The sequence below is a fragment of the Phascolarctos cinereus genome, unplaced genomic scaffold (genome assembly GCF_003287225.1).
Source record: "Phascolarctos cinereus isolate Bilbo 61053 unplaced genomic scaffold, phaCin_HiC Scaffold_726;HRSCAF=1367, whole genome shotgun sequence".
Classification (NCBI taxonomy): domain Eukaryota; kingdom Metazoa; phylum Chordata; class Mammalia; order Diprotodontia; family Phascolarctidae; genus Phascolarctos; species Phascolarctos cinereus.
In genome coordinates this window covers 404656905-404680221 of record NW_027556098.1, presented here as the reverse complement: position 1 = coordinate 404680221, position 23317 = coordinate 404656905, and the positions used below count along the sequence as shown (strand labels likewise).

General features: G+C 48.9%; 1 protein-coding gene across 1 annotated transcript in view; it reads left to right on the top strand.

Moving 5' to 3' along the window:
- The first annotated feature begins 122 nt into the window (after nt 1–122).
- Nucleotides 123–23317, top strand: part of LOC110200806 (ATPase family AAA domain-containing protein 3-like) — a 64084-nt gene continuing 40889 nt past the window's right edge. The window contains 8 exon segments of the mRNA XM_020976197.2: nt 123–252; nt 255–437; nt 7430–7506; nt 8149–8250; nt 10458–10517; nt 12638–12707; nt 15074–15239; nt 15731–15800. Of these exon segments, the coding sequence (XP_020831856.1) occupies nt 231–252; nt 255–437; nt 7430–7506; nt 8149–8250; nt 10458–10517; nt 12638–12707; nt 15074–15239; nt 15731–15800 (750 nt within the window). The 5' untranslated portion in view covers nt 123–230.

Sequence of the window (23317 nt, the reverse complement as noted above, 5' to 3'; positions counted from 1 at the left end):
CGGAGGTGGAGCTGTACGCGAGGGAGGAGTCATGCGCTCCGCAGCCAATCCAAAGGCGGAACGTCCCTGAACGTGAGGTTCGGGGCACGCGCTCTCCTAAAGTCCGCCCCCCGAGGGGGCGTGGCCCTTTTCCTGCGCTTGCTCCCTGGGCGCCGCGTGACGGCTCGCTCCGCGTGTGGAGGCTTCTCATCTCGGCGGGCTCTCGTGGGGGACTCGGGGGGCGCCCGGCCATGTCGTGGCTCTTTGGTGTCAACAGGGTCCCAAGGGCGAGAGCCCGGGGCCCGCGCTGCCCCTGCCGCCCGCGGTAGGAGGGGACGGCAGCGGGGATCGGACGGGAGGCGGCGGGGACCGACCCACGCCCAAGGACAAATGGAGCAATTTCGACCCCACGGGCCTGGAGCGCGCGGCCAAGGCGGCTCGCGAGCTCGAGCACTCGCGTGAGTGGGTCAGCCTGGGGTCGCTTCTCCCATTTCCGGCCTCGCGGTCCTGGAAGCGCGAGCCTGTCCCCCTTCCCCTTGTCGTGCTTCTTGGGGAAACTGAGGCTGGGAGCACGGCTGGGGCCTTCCCCCGTCTGAGTCCTCACCCTGAGTGGAACTAGAAGCCTGACCTGTCTCCACCGGGGGGGGGCCCCTGCCACGCCACCACGTGGGGCCAGGGGGACTTTGAGGGCGTTCTAATGGGAGCGAATAGAAAGCTGTGGATCTGAGGCTGGAGGCGGGCGCTAGGGCCAGTCCAGCGCTGCCCTTTGACCCCACCTCCGTGACCTTGGACCCCTGCCTCAGGTGCCTCATTTCTGCCATGGTCCCTGAGATCGATGGGCAGTGCCTGAAGGTGGAAGGTGGGATGGAGAGGAGGGGATGCCCACTTGAAGCCAACTCCCAGGACACAATAGGGTTAAATTTCCCTCAGTAAGCCTCCATTGAGCGCCTTCTGTGTGCAAAGCACTGTGCTAAGCTGTTGGGGATACAAAGAAAGGCCAAAAAAGCATGCCTCCTGAGTTCAGAGGGCTTACAACTGCGAAAGACTATGTACAAAAAAGCCCTGGTCAGGATAAATTGGAGGTAATCCGTAATGGAAAGACACTAGAGTTGTGGTGTTTTGGGAAAGGCTTCCTGTAGAAGGCGGGACTTGGTTTGGGTCTTGAAGGAAGCCAGGAGGGAGAGAGTCCCAGGTATGGGGGACAGCCAGAGAAAATGCCCAGTTGGGATGAGGTGTTTTGTGTGAGAAGCAACAAGGAGATCGGTGTCACTGGACCACAAAATACATGGTAGAGAAAGGGGATTGTGTAAGGCATGAGGAGAGGTGGGAAGGGGTTTAAATGCCAAACAGGATGTTATGATCGATCCAGAGGCGGTAGGAAGCCCCAGGAGTTGGTTGAATGGGGGAGGAGGGTTGGGGGTGGAGATATGATCAGACCTGAGTATTTGGGAGGTCAGTTTCACAGCTGAGTGGAGGATGGACTGGAGTGGGAAGAGACAGACTCAAGGCAGGCAGACCCTCAGCAGCTATTGCAGTAGTTCAGGAGCAAGGTGATGAGGGCCTGTGCCAGGGTGGGAGCAGTGTCAGAGGAGAGAAGGGGGCTGTATTATGAAGGGAGAATCGACAGGACTGGGCAATAGGTTGGATATGGACGGAAGGGGATGAGCGTAAAGTCAAGGTTGACATCTAGGTTTTGAGAATAGGTGACTGGAAAGATGCTTGTGCTCTTGACAGTAATAGGAGAATTAGGATGAGGGCAGGGGCTTGGGAGGAAATAGCGAGTTCAGTTATGGAAATGTTTAGGAAGTCTGCAGGACATCTGTTTAGAGCTGGCCTACGAACAGTTGAAGGTGTGGGACTAGAAGTCAGGGCCGGACAGATGGATCATCTGCACATAAGGGAAAATGAATCCATAGGAGCTGATGAGATTAAGCAAAATGGTACTGACTAGACTGTTCTTCAGGCCTCAGTTTATACATGTTGCCAGTTTGCCTGCTGATATGGAGAAAGGAGGGAGGCAGGCAAAAAGAGGGCCATGGGGGCCTCATCAGAACTGAGAGGAAGAACAGGGGAAGGAGAGATAGACATATGGGGGCTGGACACGGACACAGACAGCAGAGGATGGACAACAGATGTACGGTGCCTAAGGGCTGACAAGTTGGCATTGAACGAGTGGTCAGAACAGGGCTAAAGTCTCCTCTTTACACCTGAGGCTTCAAGCCAAGCCCCCAATCCATTGGTGGTGGTGGTCTCTATGCATGTCCATGCTTCTGCTTTTACTTGGAGGGTGGTTTGGTTTTTAGGTTTTCCTGAAGGGGTAGTGGGATGCTGCAGAGTGCAGAGCCTAGGGGCGGGAGCAGAGAGAGTGCAAAGTACTACTATACAGTAAAGTTAACATTGGTATTTTTTTGGAATGCAGATTTCTTTCAGAATTCTTTACATAAAGGCAAATTTGCATGATGCAAGAACTGTCTGTATAGAGGGAGAAGAGAAGAGGATGTTGGGCGGTGTTGGAGGATCCCCACTGTGGATATCTAGCATTTCTTCTCGCTAGGGATTCGAAAGGAAGGCAGTGGACTAGATGGTCTTTAAGGATGCGTATGCCATTAACCTAACCAGCGAGCATTTTTAATAATCTGCTCTGCTCTAGGATCTTGTTGAACCTAAGTTCTGGAGGTCTTTGGAAAGAACGGTCACTGGACAGGATTGGTGGAGGAAGGCCACTTGTTGGAGGTGGAGTCTATCTCCACCTACCTTTACTAAGCAGAACTGCAGAATAACATTAAAGCAGGAAGGAACCTTGCCCCCTCATTTTACATTTGGGAAAACTGTGTTCAAGGTCATACAGTTACTGTCAGAGCCAGGACTGAAAACCAGGTCTTCTGGCTCTTCCCCACTACATTATATTTCTCTCCGAACTCTCACCCCCCTGGCCTTGGTGATGAAAGTGAAATATTTTAATAATGACTCAAGCAGAAGAATAGCTGTTTCGGCTATAGGTTGTCAGTATGAGTCAGTACGATTTCCTAAGTTACTTTCTTCACCTAGTGATCCAGGTAATCCTGGGAATAGGGTGTCTTGGCAACAGAATAATTTGTTACTTATGATGTCTCTGTAATTGTCTATGTATGTGTGCGTTCCATTACGATAGGGCCCTGGTCTTTTCTTCTTTACAGTAGCCAGTGTGGGGCCTTATACTCAATAAACACTTAGGTGGTTGATGTTAAGCTCACTAGTTATCTCGTCTCACCAGTCCATGCCATGGAATTCCCATCAGCCAAATTCATTTCCACTCCATGAGCAACCTAGACTGTGGGACAAGTAAGGTGGTGATGTCATGGAGTCACTGACCTCTCTGCTGCCGTCTCTTTCACTGGTTCTTCTTCCCAACCCATGAAGTGTATGTGTTCGGTAGTGTTCTCTCCTCTCCCCTCTTCTCTGTTGCTTTTATTCCTTGTAGACTATGTCATGGTGGCAATTCTTTTTGTATATGAGTTGGACTGGAGGGCCCCTTCAGAGGTCCCTTCCAGCTTTCAGATTCTGTGACTATTTGGTGACTTTATCCATTCCCTCTCTTCTTCATCTGTCGCTTTTGTGAAGATGACTCTTCAGTCTCATATGTCTGTAGTCTTGCTCTTAACCTCTGTCTGCCTGTTTCCTCAGCTGTAAAACGGGAATCATTCTAGCACCTGCCTCACCAGGCTGTTGTGAGGAACAACTGAGCTATTATCTGTACAGCGCTTACACTTACTATGTGCCTGGCACGTAGTGGAAGCTTAGTAAGTACTTATTCCCTTCTTCGTGTCTCTCCCAAATTCTATAGTATTTCCAACTACCTGCTGGATGTCTTCGCCAGTAGGATCACAGTGTCACACATTTGGGTCTGGGAAGGGATCTTAAAGGTCACTTGGTCTTACCTTTCATTTTACAAATGAGGGAACTGAGGCACAGGGGCCTATGACCTTGGCCAAGGACAGACACAATAAATAGTGTTGGGATTTGAACCATCCTCTTAGATTCTACTGTTCTTTATCCTGCTGGTGCCGTCCTCACCATCACCTCCAGTTCATCTGACTATAAATTCACCATCTGCCCCATTTTCTCGTGGCCTCTCTCTCTGATAATGCTGCCACCATCATTCTTTCAAGAGATTTCTTTTTTTTTCCCAGCCAAAGACAAGGTTTATTAGAACATCAGGCAGACTCTTAAGGAGTCTGAATGTTAGTGAGCTATTGGCGAGATCGTAAGAATCTGAGCAGTGGCTAGATTTTAAGCACCTTAATGGAGACAAGATGGACCTTATATACAGAAAGACTGAGGGAGGGATCTAGGAGTGGCCAAGTAGTTTGGGGTGACTGGAGGAGGGGTCTAAGGAGGATCTGGATGGGAGTGGCCAGTAAGCTGCAGTGAACAGAACTGGGACCTGGACTGTGGGGCCTAGGGAGAATGGAGCCTAGCTAGGATGAAGGGTGGGAAATGGCCAGGGGCCACAGGAAGGTAGATTGGGTGTAGCCCCAGTGAAAGGCCAGTTGATGGGATTATGGCCTCAGGCAAACACCAGAGATTTGGCCCTGTGGGAAAGTCCTGGATTTTTCCTTTCTGGGGTCTAGATCCCATCTTCATCATTCCCCCCTCAAGCAAATGGGACCCAAATTCTTTTGGGGTATTCAGGCATTTTTGTCTCCTCTTCCCCTGGGTGTTGATTCTCCTCCCTCTGCCCAGCTCATTCCCTCGCTGTGGCTTGCCTTCTGAGAGGTCTCCCTGCACTCTTTGCTGTTTGTTCTACATTCCACTGCCAGGATCAGTCTCACTGATTGGTTAGGTTCTCAGTCACCAGGCATTGATTAAGCACTTACTGTATGCTGGGGCTACAAAGACAAAAAGGTGAAAGCATCCCGCCTCTCAAGGAGTTTTCTATGGGAGAGACTGGGGGGGGGTGTTACTTAAAGGGAGAGCACGGGCGGCTGCAGGGGGGGTTAGGTTATGTTACTTTCTCAGAAATTTTCCTTTGTCCCCCCCTCTGATCTCAGCTGACATTCAAGGCCCTTCACTGTGTAGCCAGCTTTGCTTCCACAGCCCTCCTGTGACTTCCTGAAGCCAGGAGCCACAAGCTTAGAGAGCTGAACCTGTGGGGAGCATATTGACTTAGGAAACCATCCATTAACATCATGTCTGTTACAGTATGTTTTTATGAATATTGTCTAACGTTTCCCAGTACAGCCCTCAGCTGGAGCTAAACCAGGTCTTACCCTTTTTCCTTTCTCACCCTGCCCTTTGGCTCCGGTCATCCCTTTAACTTAATTCACCACATTGATCCCATCGTTCAAGACCCAGTGCACAGGATGCTTCCCTCTGTCTATTTTTCTCTTGTCATTTGTCATATTTGATGGGGATAGAATTCACATGATATTGCACTGTCCTTATGTGAAGAATCTATGTGAAGAAGACTGTTGGGCAGCTAGGTGGCTCGGTGGATAGAGCTCTGGTCCTGGAGTCAGGAAGACTAATCTTCCTAACTTCAAATACAGCCTTCAATACTTACTGCGTGACCCTGGGCAAGTCATTTCCCTGTTGGCCTCAGTTCCTCATCTGTAAAATGATCGGGAGAAGGAGATGGCAAACCACTCCAGTATCTTTGCCAAGAAAACCCCCAGTGGGGTCACGGAGAGTGAAACACGACTGAACTAGCAACATTGACCATTGATTTTTTTCCCCAAGGTTGGCCCTGTTTCTTTGCAGCATTCCCCCAGATCTCCCTGGGACTCTAGGAGTCAGCTGTCAGGCCAGGGATCGGTGGTCATATGGAGTGTGTGACCCTGTACTAACCAGCTGAGCCGGCCGTGCCTAGCTGGTTTTCCCACCAGGTCGAGCTACATTCTGTCCCTCTTTCATACACCTCCTCCCACTTTTTTCTTCTAGACTCTGAGTTTTATTCTTTGGCTCTGGTTAGTTTTCATTAGACTTGAGCAGATAGGGACTCCGCTGTCAAGGGCAGTGTCATCTAATCTCTTCAATGATTTGTGCTTTGGAGAAAGTTTTATTCTTCTACAGTCCTGTGGAGGCCAGCCTGCTTTCCTGGGTCAGCCGAGATGGCTGTGAAGCATCGTCTGGGACGATGACTGGACCTCCCATCTGTGACTGATGTCCATTCATGTGTGAGGCGTTCCTCGGAGAAGGCTCGCTTTACTTGGCAAGGCCCATCTCTGCAGCCTTTCTACCTCTAGCGTCGGGGACTCCCTGGAGCAGGCTCCGTTGTCCCAGGCAGCCTCGGCTCCGGCTCCCTCTCTTGCTGGGGCATGTTTCCATCCAGAGTGGTGTTTCTAGGGGTTTGTTGTGAGATACTATTTGTAAAGCATTTGGGAAACTTCAAAGTCGTATGTAAATGGCAGTTACTGTTATGCTGAAGCTCTTTTCTGCAGCCACTTGTTGTGAGATCTCTTTTCATTTGGCGACTGGTTGACCAGAATTTCTGATGAAATAATCCTGCCTCATTTAGGGGATAAGAACTCAGTCTTGAGAATTCTTAGCTTGGTGTCTTATTTTAGTTTTTAATCCACTGAAGAAAACTCTGCTTGATTCTCCTTGGGTCCCTGAGGGCAGACCTGTTTTTTGGTGTTGTGTCCCCAGCCCCTGGGCCAGGGCCCAGTGCATTATTCTGCAGCTCAGCCAAACTACAGGCCCCCTCCAGCCTTTACGTTGGCCATCTCCAGTGCCTTCATTAACTCCTTCTCCTGCAAGTGTCTTGTAGCCTTCAGGACTCAGCTCGAGCTTACCTCCTACCTCTATACGAAGCCGTTCCTGAGCACCCCAGCTGCTTCTGCCCTCTCTTCCAAAACTGCCTGGAATGTCTTTTGTTTTCAGTGTGTAAATTCACATTATAATGCCAGCTCCCTCAAGGCCATTCCGTTTTTGTCTTGGTGTCCCCAGTGACTGTCACATAGTAGGTGCTCAGTAAATACTTATTGATTGGTTATTAGACATTTTTTATGTGGTTAGACATTATAAACTTAGAATCTAAGTGCTAGATCCTTATATTCCTGAAGGGAACCACAGTTCAGTGGGCATTTATTTACTGCTTACATGTTCTGGTAGATATAAAATGAGTTCACACAGGAATTGCCTGTTCCTCTGGGGAGAATACTTGGATGGAGGTGGGAGTTGAGCTAGACCTTGGAAGTTAAATAAGATGAGGAGGGCAGAAAGAAGGACCAAGGATTGACTGTAGGAGGAAGAAACAGTATGAGGCAAAGGTCTGGAGAGAGATGGGGCATACGTATGTGTAGAGGGGAAGGGTTGGCTAGTGCTGAGAAGATAGCAGAGCCCCTTGGGAGAGAATCACGTCAGCGGTAGGGCCTGCCAGACAAGGAGGCACAAGGGGGACTCTTACAGTGGTCTGGGATTCTTCAGTGACACAAATTCTCTTTAAGCATTGCTCTCCATTGCCCTGTAGGCCACGCCAAGGAAGCACTCAGTCTCGCACAGATGCAGGAACAGACTTTGCAGCTGGAGCAGCAGTCGAAGGTTAAAGTAAGTTGTCTGACTTCTTGTTGGACGTCTCGTCAGACGTCCTGATTCCCAAGTTTACTGTTGCATGTTAGCCCATGGTTAAAGGAGAAAAGAAAAAGAAAGTTTAAATGGACTGCAGATTTTGGAGTCTTGCCGTTTCCTTGACTTGACCTGCTATATAAAGGGCTTGGCCAGGTGTAGATACACACAGTAATGAGGCTAAGGCTCTGTGTCCAAGGCCAGACAGCCCCCAGCCCAGTACAGCCTCCGATGTTCAGCTGACAATACTCAGTTCCCCAAACAGTATAGCAGCTCTCCAAAACAAGAGCTCAAGGACCCAGAAATACTGGCGTCCTTTTTTGTAGTGTGTTTCAGGGCTTCTAGCAATATCTGTTTTTCCTCCTGTGTCTTTTTATGTCTGTCTTTAATGGGTTGTGTGTGTCTGCATCTGGACATCGGTAGGCTTACTCAAGAGCAGCAGAATGCTCTCTTGGACCTGTCCATTCACTCAGGTCCTCAGGGCTCTTTTTGGGCATTGGTGGCTGTGCCAGCAGGAGCTGGACCCAAAGGGATGGCTCGTGGAGAATACTCAGGGCTTGGTTTTCCTGAAGCACTGGCTATAGACGTGTCCACTTCCTGACTGTGCTATCCGTCTTCTCAAAGGAGTACGAAGCTGCTGTGGAGCAGCTGAAGAACGAGCAGATTCGGGTACAGGCGGAGGAGAGAAGGAAGACGCTAAATGAAGAAACGAGGCAGCATCAGGCAGTAAGGAGCCTTGGGTGCTGGCAGAGGAAGCGGATGGGTGTGAAGGCTCTTAAAAAGAGAATGCTCATTGCAGGTCTCTACACCTAAAACTTGGGTGGTTTCATGATTATCTTGAAATATGGGAGGTTTGACTGATTTGCATTAAGGATCAGCGTCCCTGGTATTTCTGGAGGGCTCCACTTCCATAATCAAAAATGCTGAACTTGCTTTACCAGAGCACAAGCTCCTCTGTTATTCTGTCTCCCTGTGGGACTCACCCATCCTGACCTCATCGGCCCCTTCCATCCCTCTGACCCTCCTAGACACTCCTCCCTGTCCTAACTAGATTCCTTCCTTTCCCAAACCCCACCATAGAGTTGTCCAGCTCAGTTTCAAATTCCATGCCTGACATGCCATCTTGGCACCATCTACCTCTTCCTCCTCCTCCTTCTTCACAAATGGAACCAGAAAAAACACACCACAGCCTCTGCTGGGCCCTCTACGGGTGCCGGTCTCTAAGCTCTGCTGTGTCTGTCATGCAGCAGCGGTGATAGCAACTCTGTCCCCCTCCCACGGTGGCTGTTTCTTCAGGACTCCCACAGTGCCTTTCCCCACACTCTTCATGGAGCTCTTGGCCTTACCCTTTACTGAGAACACTGTCGTTCAGCTGACACTCTATCTCCTCCCCTTTTGCCAAGTCCCTTATCCCCTCCTTCTGCTTCAGTCTGATGAAGAGGTGGCCTTCCTCCTACCAGAGCCCGGCCCCTTCACATGCCCTTGGTCCCTTCCTCTGATCATCTCTACCAGGCTAACCCCCAGCCCTCCCCATCCTTGAAAGCTCTTGGATGTCTTCCTTTTTACAGCCAGTCTCCTTAAAGAAAAGCTGTCTGTGCTCCCTGCCTCAGCTTCCTTTCGTCTCTTCTGTCCTTTGTAGTTTGGCTTCCCACCTTGTCCCTCAGCAGACTGCTCTTTTCAGAATTACCAAATATTTCTTGTTTGTTTTTGACCTGGGGTTATGATTTCATTGGTTAAGGATTTAAGGCTACTTCCTCACCACTGTAGATGAGGGCTGGGAGATGAAGGGAATGGGGGAGGGGGCTGAGAGCTAGAGGGACTTGGCTGGAGGTCTTCCCATAACCACTGCACAGTACTGCTTCCTCCCGTCGAGGACTTTGCTGCCAAAGCTGATGATATTTTCCCGGTGCCCCTTCTTGACTTCTCGCTGTGTCTGACCCTGGTGATTGTTTTCCTCCTGTTTGTCTCTTGGGTCCCTTCATCAGTGCCTGTGGTGTAGTGATCCAGTACAGATAATTGCCTAGCACTGTCTTTCTCTTGTTCCATTTCCTGGATGTCAGCAGATGGGAAGGGCTCAAGCAGTCAGTGCTGTGTCCCTTTGTGGTCTCCCTGCCTCCGATCTCTCCCCAGATCCCAGGTCTGACCACATCACTGGCCCTGCTCCAGCTCCATCTCTAGGACACGAGATAAACCCCTTTCTTTGGCCTTTCCAGCCATTGCTCATTACTGCTTCTGCTGTCCATTCAGATTGGCCCAGCCTTTCCTCGCCAGGGTGACCTGTCTCCTATCTCCCGGTCTTTCTTTGCACAGACTCCCCCAGGCCAGGAATGCCAGTGATCCCCTTTCCTACAGAGTCACTGAGACCTTTCTGATTGCTCCAGCCTGTAGCATTCTGTCTCCCCCCCCCCCAATCCCTAAACCCATTGCATTTGCTTTGTGTATTCTTTATGTATACTTTCCCTGTGATAGGATGTAAGCTCCTTGAGGCTTGGAAGATTTCTTTTTTGTCTTTGTACCTCCAGTGCTGGTGTGCCTGTCATATAGTAGGTATTTAATATATGCTTATTGATTGATGGAATTGTAGCTCTTCTGTGAATTTCCTTTTAATTTATTATTTAAATCAGTGTGTCCAGGTACCTGTGCTTTCATTTTGTGGTTTTGGGAATTCCTTCTCCGGAGCTAGATCCCAGCTCATTTATACTTTACATCTTTGAGCTTTACCCCCGTGCTGACCTCAGAGGTGGGGGCTTGCCCATTGTTACAGTGTATTACTTATAGAAGTAACACTAACAGTGGTTGTACAGCTGCAGAAATATTCTCCATAAGAGCTCTGGGCCCCGTGATGACACTTGTGATCAGCGTGGGGCCGTGCCCTGAGGCCTCCAGTCCTCAGCTCGGGCCCTCGCTCTGATCTCCTGCGCTTCTTTTTACAGAGAGCTCAGTATCAGGACAAGTTGGCTCGGCAGCGCTACGATGACCAGCTCCGCCAGCAGGTGAGCAGCATCAGAGAGGCGAAGCGGCCTCAGCCGCCCGCCCCGCCGGCCGTCCGGCTCCAGCACTGAGGAGGCATCCGTTGTTTCTTCTGAACCTCAGAGCGGAGAATCAGCGGTTTTTGTTGTTGTTGGATTGAGTTTGTCTTTTGAATGTTTTAGTTTTTATGGACATTTTCTCCATAGTGTCCAGTGTGTCCCTCCCCTTCCCTTCCCCAAGAGCTATCCCATATGACAGGTAGCATTTTTTAAGACGCAAACCCCCCCAGCACAACTGATACATGAAAACGTCCAAAGACACGTGCCTTGTAGAGCTCCTGTGCACCTCCCGCCTCCACGGAGGAGGGCAGGCGGGGGTGTCTTCTCATGGGACAAGTGAGCCCTGCTTGATCCTGACGATTTTGTTGACTTTGCTTTTGGCTTTGTAGCGCGTCGTCGTCCTGTCCGTAGACAGCGTTGTAGTCACTGTGTGTGCTGTCTTCTTGGCTCTGCTCTCTTCACTCTGCATCGGTTCATAGACCCTTCCGCGTTGCCCTGTACTCATCACAGGGCACGTTAGTATTCTCTTACATTCAGATACGACCGTTTATTCAGCCATTCCCCAGTTGATGGGCACCTACTTCTTTTCCACTTCTTAGCTATCACAAAAGTACTGCTCTGAATATTTTGGAGTACGTGGAGATGAGAGTCAGGAACTTGGCTGATGGTATCTGTTAGGAGCCTGAGGAGTGCTTTGAATAGTCCTGTGCTCCTGGTCCCCTCCTGCTGCCTAGAATTTGTTCAGTGTGAGGCTGAGTTGGCGTCCAGATTCTCTGCCTCGGACCAGCTGTTTGCGTCATCTCTGGCCCTGGAGGCCTCAGAAATTCAGGGCTGTCAGAATCAGTTGTTTGCCTGTCAGTGTTTGACGCTGGCTTTCAAAACTGACTGTGAGCTGGGTTCAGGATTCGTTGGGGGGAGATGATAGTTTAGCCTGGGTCTGAATAGGATAGAAGAAACGGCTGACCACCAAAGAAAGAGTTAGACATGTTTAGTTAGTAGCAGTGTTCCAGTTCTGCTGCAGAGTAGCTGGGCTTTGACCAGCGGGAGTGCACCCTTGCTCCCTGACTGTGTGCCCTGCTCTCCATCTGACTCTGGATGAGCCTGGGCCGTAGTGGGAGGGGGGGGACGGATGGACGACTGGGGCATCCTGCCATCCTGGGCCATTACAAGAAAGTTCAAGTGGAAGAGAAGGCGCCCTTTTGAAGGTGAGGGGCCTGAGCCCTCATCTCTTGGATATCATGATCTTACCTCCTTCTTTGGCTTTTCTAATTCTGCTGGTGACCTTTGAAAATTTATCTTTTCTTGTGCATCGTTCTTCAGTTTTAATTTTAGGGAGAACAATTCAAGAAGTTGAGTGTTTAGGAAAGTAGCATCAGTTCTGAAATCAGCCCGTTTGGGAAAAAGGCCTTCCCAAGCGTGTGTTCATGTTTGTGAACTTCACTGTGAGCTGGTATTCCGTTCCAGACTCACTGATTCTGCCACAGGGCATGGGGGAGGGAGGCTTGGGGGCCACCAAAGGAAGGCATGAGGCCATGCTCCTGGTGATTCTTAGTACAGTACCGCCTTCCCAACAGCACTTGCCAAGTGGGGAACGGCCAGGGATGCTGCTTCTCAGCACCAGAGTGAATGCTCTGTTACTGAAGTAGATCTGGTGTGTGAATCCCTGCTCGTGGGTTTCCCATGGCTTGCTAAATGCAGATGGAAGGCCGCTCTGAGCCAGCTGGCCCTTGGCAGTGTAACCAGAGAAGGTGTTTGACCTTAGGATGGACTTGCTTTCCTGGAAAGCAGAAAAGCCCCTGGGCGTTACAAGTGGGAGCTTCTTTCTGCAGCGGCTTCTGAGCTGCCACACCAGCCACACAAGGGGTGAGGCTAGCATCCCCCACCCTGCTGCCAGAGCATCTGAGGCACAGGCCTGGCTGGCTTTCATTTGATTTTTCACCTCCTCCCTGATGAGGAGTTAAAATCCATGTGGTCAGTGGTCTGTGACCAGAGACCCCCTAACAGCAGCCCACTGACCATGGGCCCCTCTCCACAGAATGGTCACTTTAAAAACTTCACCTTCCTTGTGTGTGTTTTCCCTCCAGCAACTTCTCAATGAAGAAAACTTGAGGAAGCAGGAGGAGTCCGTGCAGAAGCAGGAGGCAATCAGGAGAGGTAAGGCCTGCCTTGGGTCAGAGGTGGCCAAGGGGCACCGGGCAGAAGTTGGGCGCACACAAGCCTGGGGACCCGAGTGTGGCACAGTGGGGAGCCTTTGAAGAGGGCCTGGATTCCCAGGAAAGAGGAGCGGGTTTGGATCAAAATGAAAAGGGTGGGTTGGTTTGGCTCAGCTCTGCTAATTTATGTGTTACAAGGGAGGACTTACCAGATGGGGGACTCAGTGGGGGCTGATCGAGATGCAAAGGAGCGTCGAGAAAACGCTTTAAAGATGCACCCCGGAAAACCCCAAAGTTCAAGGCGGGGGGAGCAGCAGTTTTGTTACTTCTGTGGTGATCGATTCAGTGGCTGCTTTTTAAACATGATCCTCTCAAGGAGTTCATGATTACATAGGGCTTATGTTCCTTGTATAGTGAAGTGTTCATGCAGGTTCAATTTCATGATTAAACAGACATTGTAAAAATAACGGAAGTGAAGCCACTTGAAAATATCCCCCTGATCCAGCTGAAGTGGGGGAATCGCAGAGATGTTCTAGGCCTGAGGTGCAAGCCCAGGAGATACAGTACAGCTCCTCCCATTGCCTGGGCTGGCAGCCCAGGTTCAGGGGTGGCCTTGCCACTGAGGAGCCGGAAGCCCTTGAAAGTCAGTTTGCCTCTCTCCGCTTCCCTTTCCTCTCCTGTGAAGTGGAAGAGTTGTTCTAGCCGATCTCCAGGGTTCCTTCCAGCTCTGCATCTGGGATCCTGTCTCAGCCCTAGAAGGCAGACCCGGCCCCTCCTGCAAAGGCTGCCTGGGTGGCAGGGCTTGAGAGAGCCTGCCGCTTTTTGGCTTCTCTTTCTTCCTGTTGCTTTGATGGCCTATCACAGTAGTTCTGGGCGGTCGTGTTTGCACTTTGTATTATAATAGACGGCATCATCGAGGGTCCTGGAAAAGTAAGAGATAGTGCTGTGGTTTTCTCGTCTCACCGTCGTTGGTGTGCTCTCGGTCAGTGGCCATCTACTTTGCTTATAATTTTGTGCCGCCATGAATCTTTGTACACGTAGGGGACCCTTCTTTCTGTCGTTGAGTTTTTTGGGTAGGTTTCTTATCTCCAGACCAGGGTCAGAAGGTGTGGAGGCTGGGGGCCTGCACAACGGCTGACCCAATGTGGGGCTTCCCCAACAGCACGTTGGCCTGTTTGTTACCTCCCAGCCACTCCCAGGCTGGCTGTTGCCATCTCTGGTCAGCTTTGCCAATGTGTTGGCTGGGAGGTGAGACCTCAGAGTTCTGCTCACCTGCATTTCTCTTGGCTCCACCCCCCGTCTGCATTTCTCCTCTTGGTGATTCGGAACTTTTTTCTTTGGTGGTTGATTCTTTGACCACTTTTGGAGAATGACTTTGTTTTATACTGAGGGGTCCTGAAAATCTTAATGTAGTTTTAAACTTAATTTTAAAAGTATATATGCTACAAACTTGCAAAAAAACATCATTTGAAAGTTTGATTAAGTGTCTGTTATCCTCAGTACAATAATTAGTATTTTAGTTTTGAGAACTTTTACTACTGCATTTTAATTTTAACAAGACAGGGCACCTTGTCAATCCTGTATTGTGAGTGCGACAATTTCTCAGACAGGTGGATCAGTAGAGAAGGTTGTCTGGTGTGGTCCCCTCAGGCCCTTGATCTCTCTTCATTAGACCTGTTCTTGTGGAGTCCCATCAGAACTGTCACTTGTACATCGAAACTTTATTCTCCTTACAGTCTTAAGGCTGGCATGGCAAACAGCTCTTTCAACAACTTTGAGAAGCAAGCAAGGAAAGTTTTCACAAAGTCTGAAAATCAACTGGAGTTATCATATATACCATGAGATGGTAGTTATGTTGAATTTTAATAAGGAACATTAATATTTTTAAAATTTTAGTTACATTTGTAATGTCCCTTTTTGTAAGTTTACAACATGTATACTGTAGAAGTTATGAAAGAGTCCAACTACACTAAGATTTTTGGGACACTCCTTATTTCCCTGTATATGGTGTGTGCGTGTGTATCTTAAATAACTGATTTTTAGGAGCAACGTGATACATTCTGTCCTCCCCCCCCCACACACACACAGAGTTTACAGCTTTATTATCTTTTCTATCTGCATTGATTTTGATGGTATGAAAACTTATATTTTAATTGAATTTTTCTTTTTCTTCCATTTTTATGATTACCTCCATCTCCTTTGATTAAAAATCCCACCCTCAACTACAGATCTGAAAGGGACTTATTTCTGTTTTCCTTTAATTTGAATTTTTAACCCCAATACCATTCTCAACTCTGTTCGTGACAGAAGTATAAATCTGGGAGGAAATGTCACTTGTTCTGCCTTTTTTTTTCCCCCACTCAAAAGCCACTGTGGAACGGGAAATGGAGCTGCGGCATAAAAATGAGATGCTGCGGATAGAAGCGGAGGCCCGTGCTCGAGCCAGAGCGGAAAGAGAGAACGCAGACATCATCAGGGAGCAGATTCGCTTAAAAGCCGCTGAGCACCGCCAGACCATTCTGGAATCCCTCAAGTACGTGTGAAACGGTGATGGGCCCACAGTGCCCCGCACCACGCTCCCATGGGGGCCGCCCTCAGGAGGAGGGAGGGCCTGTCTGTCCCGGGACAAAGGCAGAGAAACCGGGCTTTATTTTAAGATGCTTAAATTCGCTCCTCTTCCCAAAAGTAAATTCCCTTGGGAAATTAGTGTGCCATTTGTGACTTTGCATTACTGTTTGTTTTTAGTTCTGTGGCCATTTAGTTGTTTGTTTGCAGTTTTCGGGTGCTGGTTGTGGTAGGCTCTTCACCTAGGTGTGGTAATAATAGCTCGTAGTCTTTCGCCTTGCCTTGAGAATCTGTGGATTCCTTGGTAGTTCCTTTGACTGACAGGATGGTCCTTGAGGATTGGGAAGAATCTCACAAGCACTTCAAGCTTTGCTCATCCTCTTGACCCCTTTTCCTCCAGACACACTCTCCATACACCTGTTTTCCTTCTGGTCATGTTACTGCTTTTCCCCTCCACAGGACAGCTGGTACTCTGTTTGGTGAAGGATTTCGGGCCTTTGTAACAGACTGGGACAAAGTTACAGCTACGGTAAACATCCATACTAAGTATTCCCCATGGAAATTCTAGGTGAATTGTGTTATGCAGAGCTTCTGGCCCTGGAGAGGCTGAAGTCAGTTGCTGTGACATCCTGCATTTCTGATTCCCTCCTGGGCCAAGCTGAGGCACAGCCTTGGTTTCCTTTGTCATTCTCCAGACAGGCTATGAGGGGATGAAAGAACAGCAGGGACGTAGCCCTCCCATCTTGTCCTGGAGGCACTCCTAGCCAGTTTAAAGTTAGCTTTTCCAGGGCAGTTATAAATAATCACACATTATTAAGGCCAAGCATTTTTGGCCTACGTGATTTTTTGCGTGAGACATGTGGCTTTCGGGACAATATGCCCGTTTCTTGAGAGCGGTTGCTAGATCTTGATTTTCTTTATTAGAAACTTCCAAACTCCTTGGAAAGTGTAATTCCCCTAACACCTTAACTATCTGAATGTCACTTATCCAACAGTCTCTGTACAGAACTCAGCTAAAAACTTGAGAATAGCAGAAAAAGATTAGAGTCAGAATCCAAACGAGCTTTCACACAAGTCTTCCCTTCAGACATGAGTCTGAAAGAGCCTCTATCCTCTTGTTTTAAGTCAGTGTGGACGGATGCAACGCTCCCGGTCCTCAGCCTAGCATAACTCGGAGGAGCGAGATGTGGGGGAGATGACATTGTTCAGGATAAGCCAGAGGGTGGCAGGGAGTAATGACTGGCATCGGAAGACAAACCTCAGAAAACTGAAAAGGCAGCAGCAGAAAGGCCTTGGAGAGCGGGGAGGGGTGCTTAGTGGGGGAGCCAGGAGCGTGAGCCCTGAGGGCGCTGCTCTGTGATTGGCCGTGGGGTGATAGGATGGTAGAGCTGGGGCCTTCTTCTGGGTGAGGAAACAGGCCTAGGGAGGGGGCTGGCGGCCGGGATGACATCAGGCCTCAGGCAGAGGCCGGGCCACGTTCTGAGAAAGCAGTGTTTGTGTGACCCAGGTTTTAAACGTAGGGGGGTCTGTGAGGGCGATGGGGGGTACACGAGATGCTGCTGTGCTCGTTTGCATTGCTCCCAAGTCTCTTCCCTGGCTGTTGCCCAGTTTTGCTGGTTGTGCAGATCAGAGAATCTTTGGTCTTTCCAAGCTTAGGGAAGTAGCATATGCTGTGAGTCTTAACTAAAGAGACTTGCAAAGAGTAGTTCGTGATTGATTTTTCTTTTCTTTTTTAAAGTAAAAACGCCTCATGTCTCAGTCACAACTTCCCCTGCAGAGCCCAAAAAGCCAGCGCTGTGACTGCCCCTGACAAGGGATGCCGTGACATGTGTGCGCCTCTCTCTGCTGAGAGATACGTAGTTTATCTCACCGATAAACTGATTTCTGGTTTTCAGTTAGTACTTTCATGGGCTTGCTTTCGCTGGCTGAGTGTCTGTGTTTGGTAGTAGATAGGGCCAGTGCCAAAAATCTGGATTTGGCCTCAACTACCCTAAATTGATAGGTCTAAGAAATACATATAAATTAGCTAGTGTGCTAAGAGATGAACAAGACCAATAATTACTAACCTGTAGAACTACTTCCCATCTCTTTAAAATCTTTGAGAATAATTTACCCATGAATCCAGCGCATATTTTTTGAAGATATAAGTTAGGAAAGTAATACCATGTAACAGATTACACCTTTACGGTCACAGAATTCTTAAAATGTGCAGAGAATAAAAGATCCCACCGTGATCATTGATAGAAAAGCATTTGTTTCCTCATTAAAGATGCAGCTATGCACTTATTGAAGTCATAAGAGATTTATTAAAAGACAAAATGAGAGAGCACTGCTAAACCCTTCATTAGCATCAAGTAGGGAATGAAATAGGGAGGCGGGGGTGTTCGCCTGTATCACGTAGGAGTCCAAATGGAGACAGATCCATCATCAATCATAAGAACTCCGCCTTCTCTCAGGATGCCTTTTGTGCAGAAATGGACAGTTGAATGCCCAGCCAACAGAGCAGTCCACCAATAACCGTGGCTTGCACAGATGTTGAGAGAGAGACAGTGCGCTAGAACGAGAGTGAAGGGAAGAGAGAGGAACCTTGGCAGCCCTCCACCTTGCTTTTCACAACCCCAAGCTGCTCCTGAAACAAAAGGTGCATCTTTTAAACACCCATGTTCTTTGGTGGTCCTTCATGGCCCAGTTGTAAAATGTCATCTCTCTGAAGAGATTGGGGGTCACCCAGGGGCCAGTGGAGAGAGAGATAGAGGATGTACGTCAATAGCATCCCATTACCTAAGACAAATTAACTTATAAAAAGTGGCGTAGAAGATACTGCCAAAGAGACTTTAGCCAGGAAAGGGGGGCAAGGATAATAATAGGATAATAACTGCACCAGATAATCAGGAGAGGGGAAGAACAGGCCGAGCTTCCGGCCACGGTTTAAGGGAAGAGGTGGACAAGAGGGATGCTGGCCAGTCAGGCGTGAATGGAAGGGGCCTGCACCCACCCGTCATTGGAGAGATCGCAGGCCCTCCCAGAGGCCAGGCCAGTGGGGCCCCAACTCCCGCAGGCTGGGCTCAGCTCCAGAACCTGGAGGATGAGGCCAGGGTGGGCTGCCATCTTTTTTCTAAAGACCAGTGAGGATAAAGTCAGGTCAGTTCATTACCTAAAGGGTAGTTAAGGAAGGATGAATATTTTCAGTCACAGCAGTGCCTGGGGAGTCGTGATTCGCAGTCCATTGACGCAATCACAAGCCCTTGAAAGACCACCCTGTCTCACAGAGGATCCCATAGAGCTCAGGCCAATGCCTCCTGCTCCTTTCAGCAGGACAGCATTCTGATCATGGAACCTCAAAGGCCGGCGAATCTCCTCTCCTCTGTCCCCTACTACAAGGAGTCATTGAGCTTCTGCTCCAAGACCTGTGTTGAGGGGGAGCGGCCTGCCCGCCGAGGCAGCCATGTCAGCGTTTGGCCAGCGTTGGTCTTTACATTTTTGCTGTCATCGAGGCCAGACCTCCCTCTCAGCCTGCTGCTCCCAGGCTGACCTTCTAGAGGCCAGCCAGAATAAAGACTTGGGCCCTCTGGAGAGGCCTATGTGTAACCCTTCCCAGAGCATATTTTTGTTTGTTTGAAATACAATTTTTTTTGACTTTTTTTTTTAATTTTTAGGCAGTTGGGGTTAACTGACTTTCCCAGGGTCACACAACTAGTAAGTGTCAAGTGTTTGGTCTGAGACCAGATTTGAACTAATGTCCTCCTAACTTCAGGGCCGGTGCTCTATCCACTGTACCACCTAGCTGCCCCATCAGAGCATATTTTTGAATGGATAAAATACACAGGATTTCAGTGAGGCAGTAGAGGAAGTTGAGAACTCAGAGTGTGAAAGCTCGGGCCAGGCTCTGCTGCTTGGGAGCTGAGTGGCTGGCTGGCCCCAGGCAGCTTCTGCTTAGCTGTGGGCCCTTCCTTCTGTCCTTGCCAGCGTGAAGGTCATTCTCCTTACACACAACAGGGAAGCAGAAATCAGAGTTGAGTGTTGCTCCCATCATCTCCCCTACGTTCCTTCCCCTCCCCCGAGCCTGCCCTGGCCCCTTGTGGTGCCCATGGCATTGCTGCCCGGCTCAGCCTTTCCCCCGAGTTTGTTTTCAGTTGCACGCCCTCACTTCCCTCATTGCCATGAGTGTGTATCTGCATCAGTCTCTCTAGACAGGTCTCCCTTTTCTTCTTTAATAGAATGTTTCTGTTTTCAGCCTCAGAATTTTCATCCTTTAGAACAGGAATTCTTAACCTAGAGTCCATGAACTTGTTTTAATATTCTGGTACCCTCGATTATCTAATGTAATAAAATTTTTCTTTGTAGTCCTATTTATTTTATGCATTTAAAAACATGATGCTGAGAAGGGGTTCATAGGCTTCTCCAGAATATCCAGCAGTTCCAGGACACAAAAAAGGATTAAGATGTCCTGCTTTGGGACTTTGCATCCCTCCTGGCCAAAAGCACACGTCAGACTGTGCTCAGCTTGACTCTTTATCGCAGATTCTAAGATCTGAGGATTATAGATTTAAATCTAGAGAGAGACCTCAGAAGTCATCAGTTCTACCCCTTCCTTTTTATAGGGAAGTAGACTGAATCCCCAAGAGGTAAAGTGATTTATCTGAGGTCATCTGTCTTGTACGTGGTAGAGCCAGGATTCCAGCTTGGGCACCTTGCTTGCAGACTCCCTTCCCTTTTCCTTCTCTTGCTGGCATCTGCTAGCCTTCTCCCATTGCCTTCTCTGTGGTTCCCATGAGGGCTGTTTCAGCAGGCACTTCATGTTTTTTGTTTTTATTTAATATTTTATTTTTTCCCCAATTACATGTGAAAACAATTTTTGTTTTTTGTGTTTGTTTTTTTAGGCAGTTGGGGTTAAGTGACTTGCCCAGGGTCACATAACGAGTAAGTGTCAAGTGTTTGGTCAGAGGCCGGATTTGTACTCAGGTCCTCCTGACTTCAGGGCTGGTGCTCTATCCACTGCGCCACCTAGCTGCCCCCTAAAAACAATTGTTAACATTCATTTAAAAACATTTTTGAGTTCCGAATTCTCTCCTTCCCTCCTCCTTCCTTCTCCCCTCATTGAGAAGGCAGGCCATTTGGTAGAGGTAATACATGTGCAGTCAGGCCAGCGTATTTCTACATTAGTCATGTTATGGGAGAAAAAAAGACAAAAAGACAAAAAAAGAAGGAAAGGAAAAATATGCTTTGATCTGCATTCAGACTCGTTTTCTGGATTTGGCCAGGATTTTTCAGGAGTCCTTCAGAATTGTCTCGGATCACTGTATTGCTGAGAATAGCTCAGCCATTCGCAGTTGATCATTGTAACAATGTTGCTGTTACTGTATGCAGTGTTCTCCTGATTCTGCTCATTTCATTTAGCATCAGTTCATCTAAGTCTTTCCAGGTTTTTCTGAGAACATCTTGCTCATCATTTCTTTTTTCTTTTTTGGTTAGGCAGTGGGGGTAAGTGACTTGCCCAGGGTCACACGGCTAGTAGGTGTTATGTGTCTGCGGCCAGATTTGAACTCAGGTCCTCCTGATTCCAGGACCAGTGCTCTACCCACTGCTCCACCTTTTGTGTTTTTATTTATTTAGCATAAAGACCAAGTTGTGGTGTTGCTAGGTCAAAGGATGCGCACAGGTTTATAGCCATTCGAGCATAGTCCCAACAGTTGAGTCAGCATACGACTTCGGCACTGTCCCAGTTTTCCCGCATCCCCGCCAACATTTATCATTTTCCTTTTTGTGTCATATCAGCCGATCTGAGAGATTGCGATGCAAGCTCAGAGTTGAGTTCATCGGCATTTCTCAGCAGGCAACTCTCTTAGCTCTCAGTCAGAATTGGTTCCAGAATGGCAGCTCCCTTGTCTCTCAGCTCACCATTCAGGGCCTGATTTTTTTATCGTCCTGAGCCTGCCATCCTCTTCCTGGTTTCTGAAGGAAGGCTGTCTCTTACTGGGTAGGCAGAGATAGAAAACCATGCCCACAAACAGTCATCAGTGCTTCACTGAATAAGGGTTTTTTTAATCTTGTAAACACTCTTTCCTATTAGTATAAGGCAAGTCAATAAGCATTTATTAAGTACTCGCTATGCACCCAGGCAGCTAGGTGGTGTAGTGGATACAGCACTGTCCCTAGAGTTCAAATCTGGCCTCAGGTATTACTAGCCGTGTGACCCTGGGCAAGCCATTGAGCCTTGTTTGCCTCAGTTTTCTTATCTGTAAAATGAGCTGGAGAAGGAAATGGCAAACTACTCTGTATCTCTAGCATCTCAGCCAAGAAAACCTCAAATGGGGCCATGAAGAGTCAGGTGCGACCGAAAAGACTGAAGAACGGCAAATCTGCCCAGGCGCCATCCAGTCTGCTGGATTATAGTATACAGTCTGGATGGTCTGGATTCGCCAGGGACTGAATAGTCCAGGTAAATAGTAATTCGAGGGGCAGCTAGGTGGTGCAGTGGACAGAGCACCGGCCCTGGAGTCAGGAGGACCCGAGTTCAAATTCGGCCTCAGACCAAACACTTGACACTCACTAGCTGTGTGACTCTGGGCAAGTCACTTAACCCCAATTGCCTAAATAAATAAACAAACAAACAAACTTAAATAAATAAATAAATATTAATTGAACAAGCATTTTAAAGTATCTGTCAAATTCGGGGCTTTGTGCTAAACATGGGGGATAATTGAGAGACAAACTAACAAATGCCTGCCCTCAGAGACCTTCCACTCTACTGGAGAGACACACATGTAGCAAAGGCCTAAGAAGAACAGGAACGTCATCATCAGATGCTTTGAGAAAACCTCGGTAAACTGAGCGCTCTGTCTGCTCTTCCTCCCTCCTCTCCCTCCCCTCCCTCCCTCTCTCTCTCTCTCTCTCCTCTCCTTCCCTCTCTCTCCCTCCCTCTCTCTCTCTCTCCCCTCTCTCTCCTCTCTCTCTCTCTCTCTTCTCTCCTTCTCTCTTCTCTCTCCCTCTCCCCTCTCTCTCCCTCTCTCTCCCTTCCTCTCCCTCCCTCTCTCTCCCTCCCTCCCTCTCCCTCCCTCTCTCTCTCCCCCCTCTCTCTCTCTCTCTCTCTGTCTCTCCCCTCTCTCTCTCTCTCTCTCTCTGTCTCTCCCCCTCTTCCCTTCCCCCCCCCTCTCTGGCCTGCATGTACACCTCCCAACCCAGTCTGTTAACCCTGTCAGAAGCAGATGAAATTAACGCGGCACTCCCTGATTTTTAATGGTGCCACGTGGAGTCTTGGTGCTCAGTTCCCTTTTCTGAACGTTAGTTAATTAATCTCTTTCACGATGTTCAGAACTCCGCTAGGGTTCCAAGCCAGGGGCCCTGATCTTTGGTTAACAGGCTCTTTTGGAAAGTTGGGATCTTTGCCGATGCCAGCATTAGCTTTTCACCCCCAGCCTCTCAGAGGTCAGAGGCCGTCCAGCCAGGCTGTGTTACAAGGAGGCCTCGTGGTTTGGGTGGCTCGGTGTTCTCTTATCTTGGGAATCAGTTGCCTCTTAGTCCTTTAGATCATTCTGTCTGATGGAGAAAACACAAGCGGAATGAGACTTAAGCAGCTTCTATGTGTTCTCAAACATTTTTTAAGCGCCTGGTGTATGCCAGGCGCCGTGCCAGGCTTGTCTCTCTCCCAGGAAGCAGTGTTCCTGCTCTCCCTTCCTTGGTCTTTTCTCTCCTACGTTTTAATCCTGAGTCTTCCCAAGGATGCACTGTTCTCCTAGTGTGGCACTGAGGCACGTGCTCTTCTTTCTGACCTGTTGTCCTGTCACCTGTTCAGCCAAGTTCTGGAAAGGTCTTTTAAAAACCTGCTTTGGTACGCTTTGTGGGTGTTGCTCTCTTTCGATAATTGCCCTTTTTCTGTCCTCATGGGAAGTATTTCTTTTAGTCTTAAGGGATTCAAACCCAGGTCTTCCAAGATAGCCAGCTCTGTCCACTGCCCTGCGACACCTGTCCTGGATTGGCTTCCCCAGGTTTGCTGCTGTCCTTCCTTGGAGCCCTCTGAAATCTCCTAACAGCTGGGGTGCCCGCCAG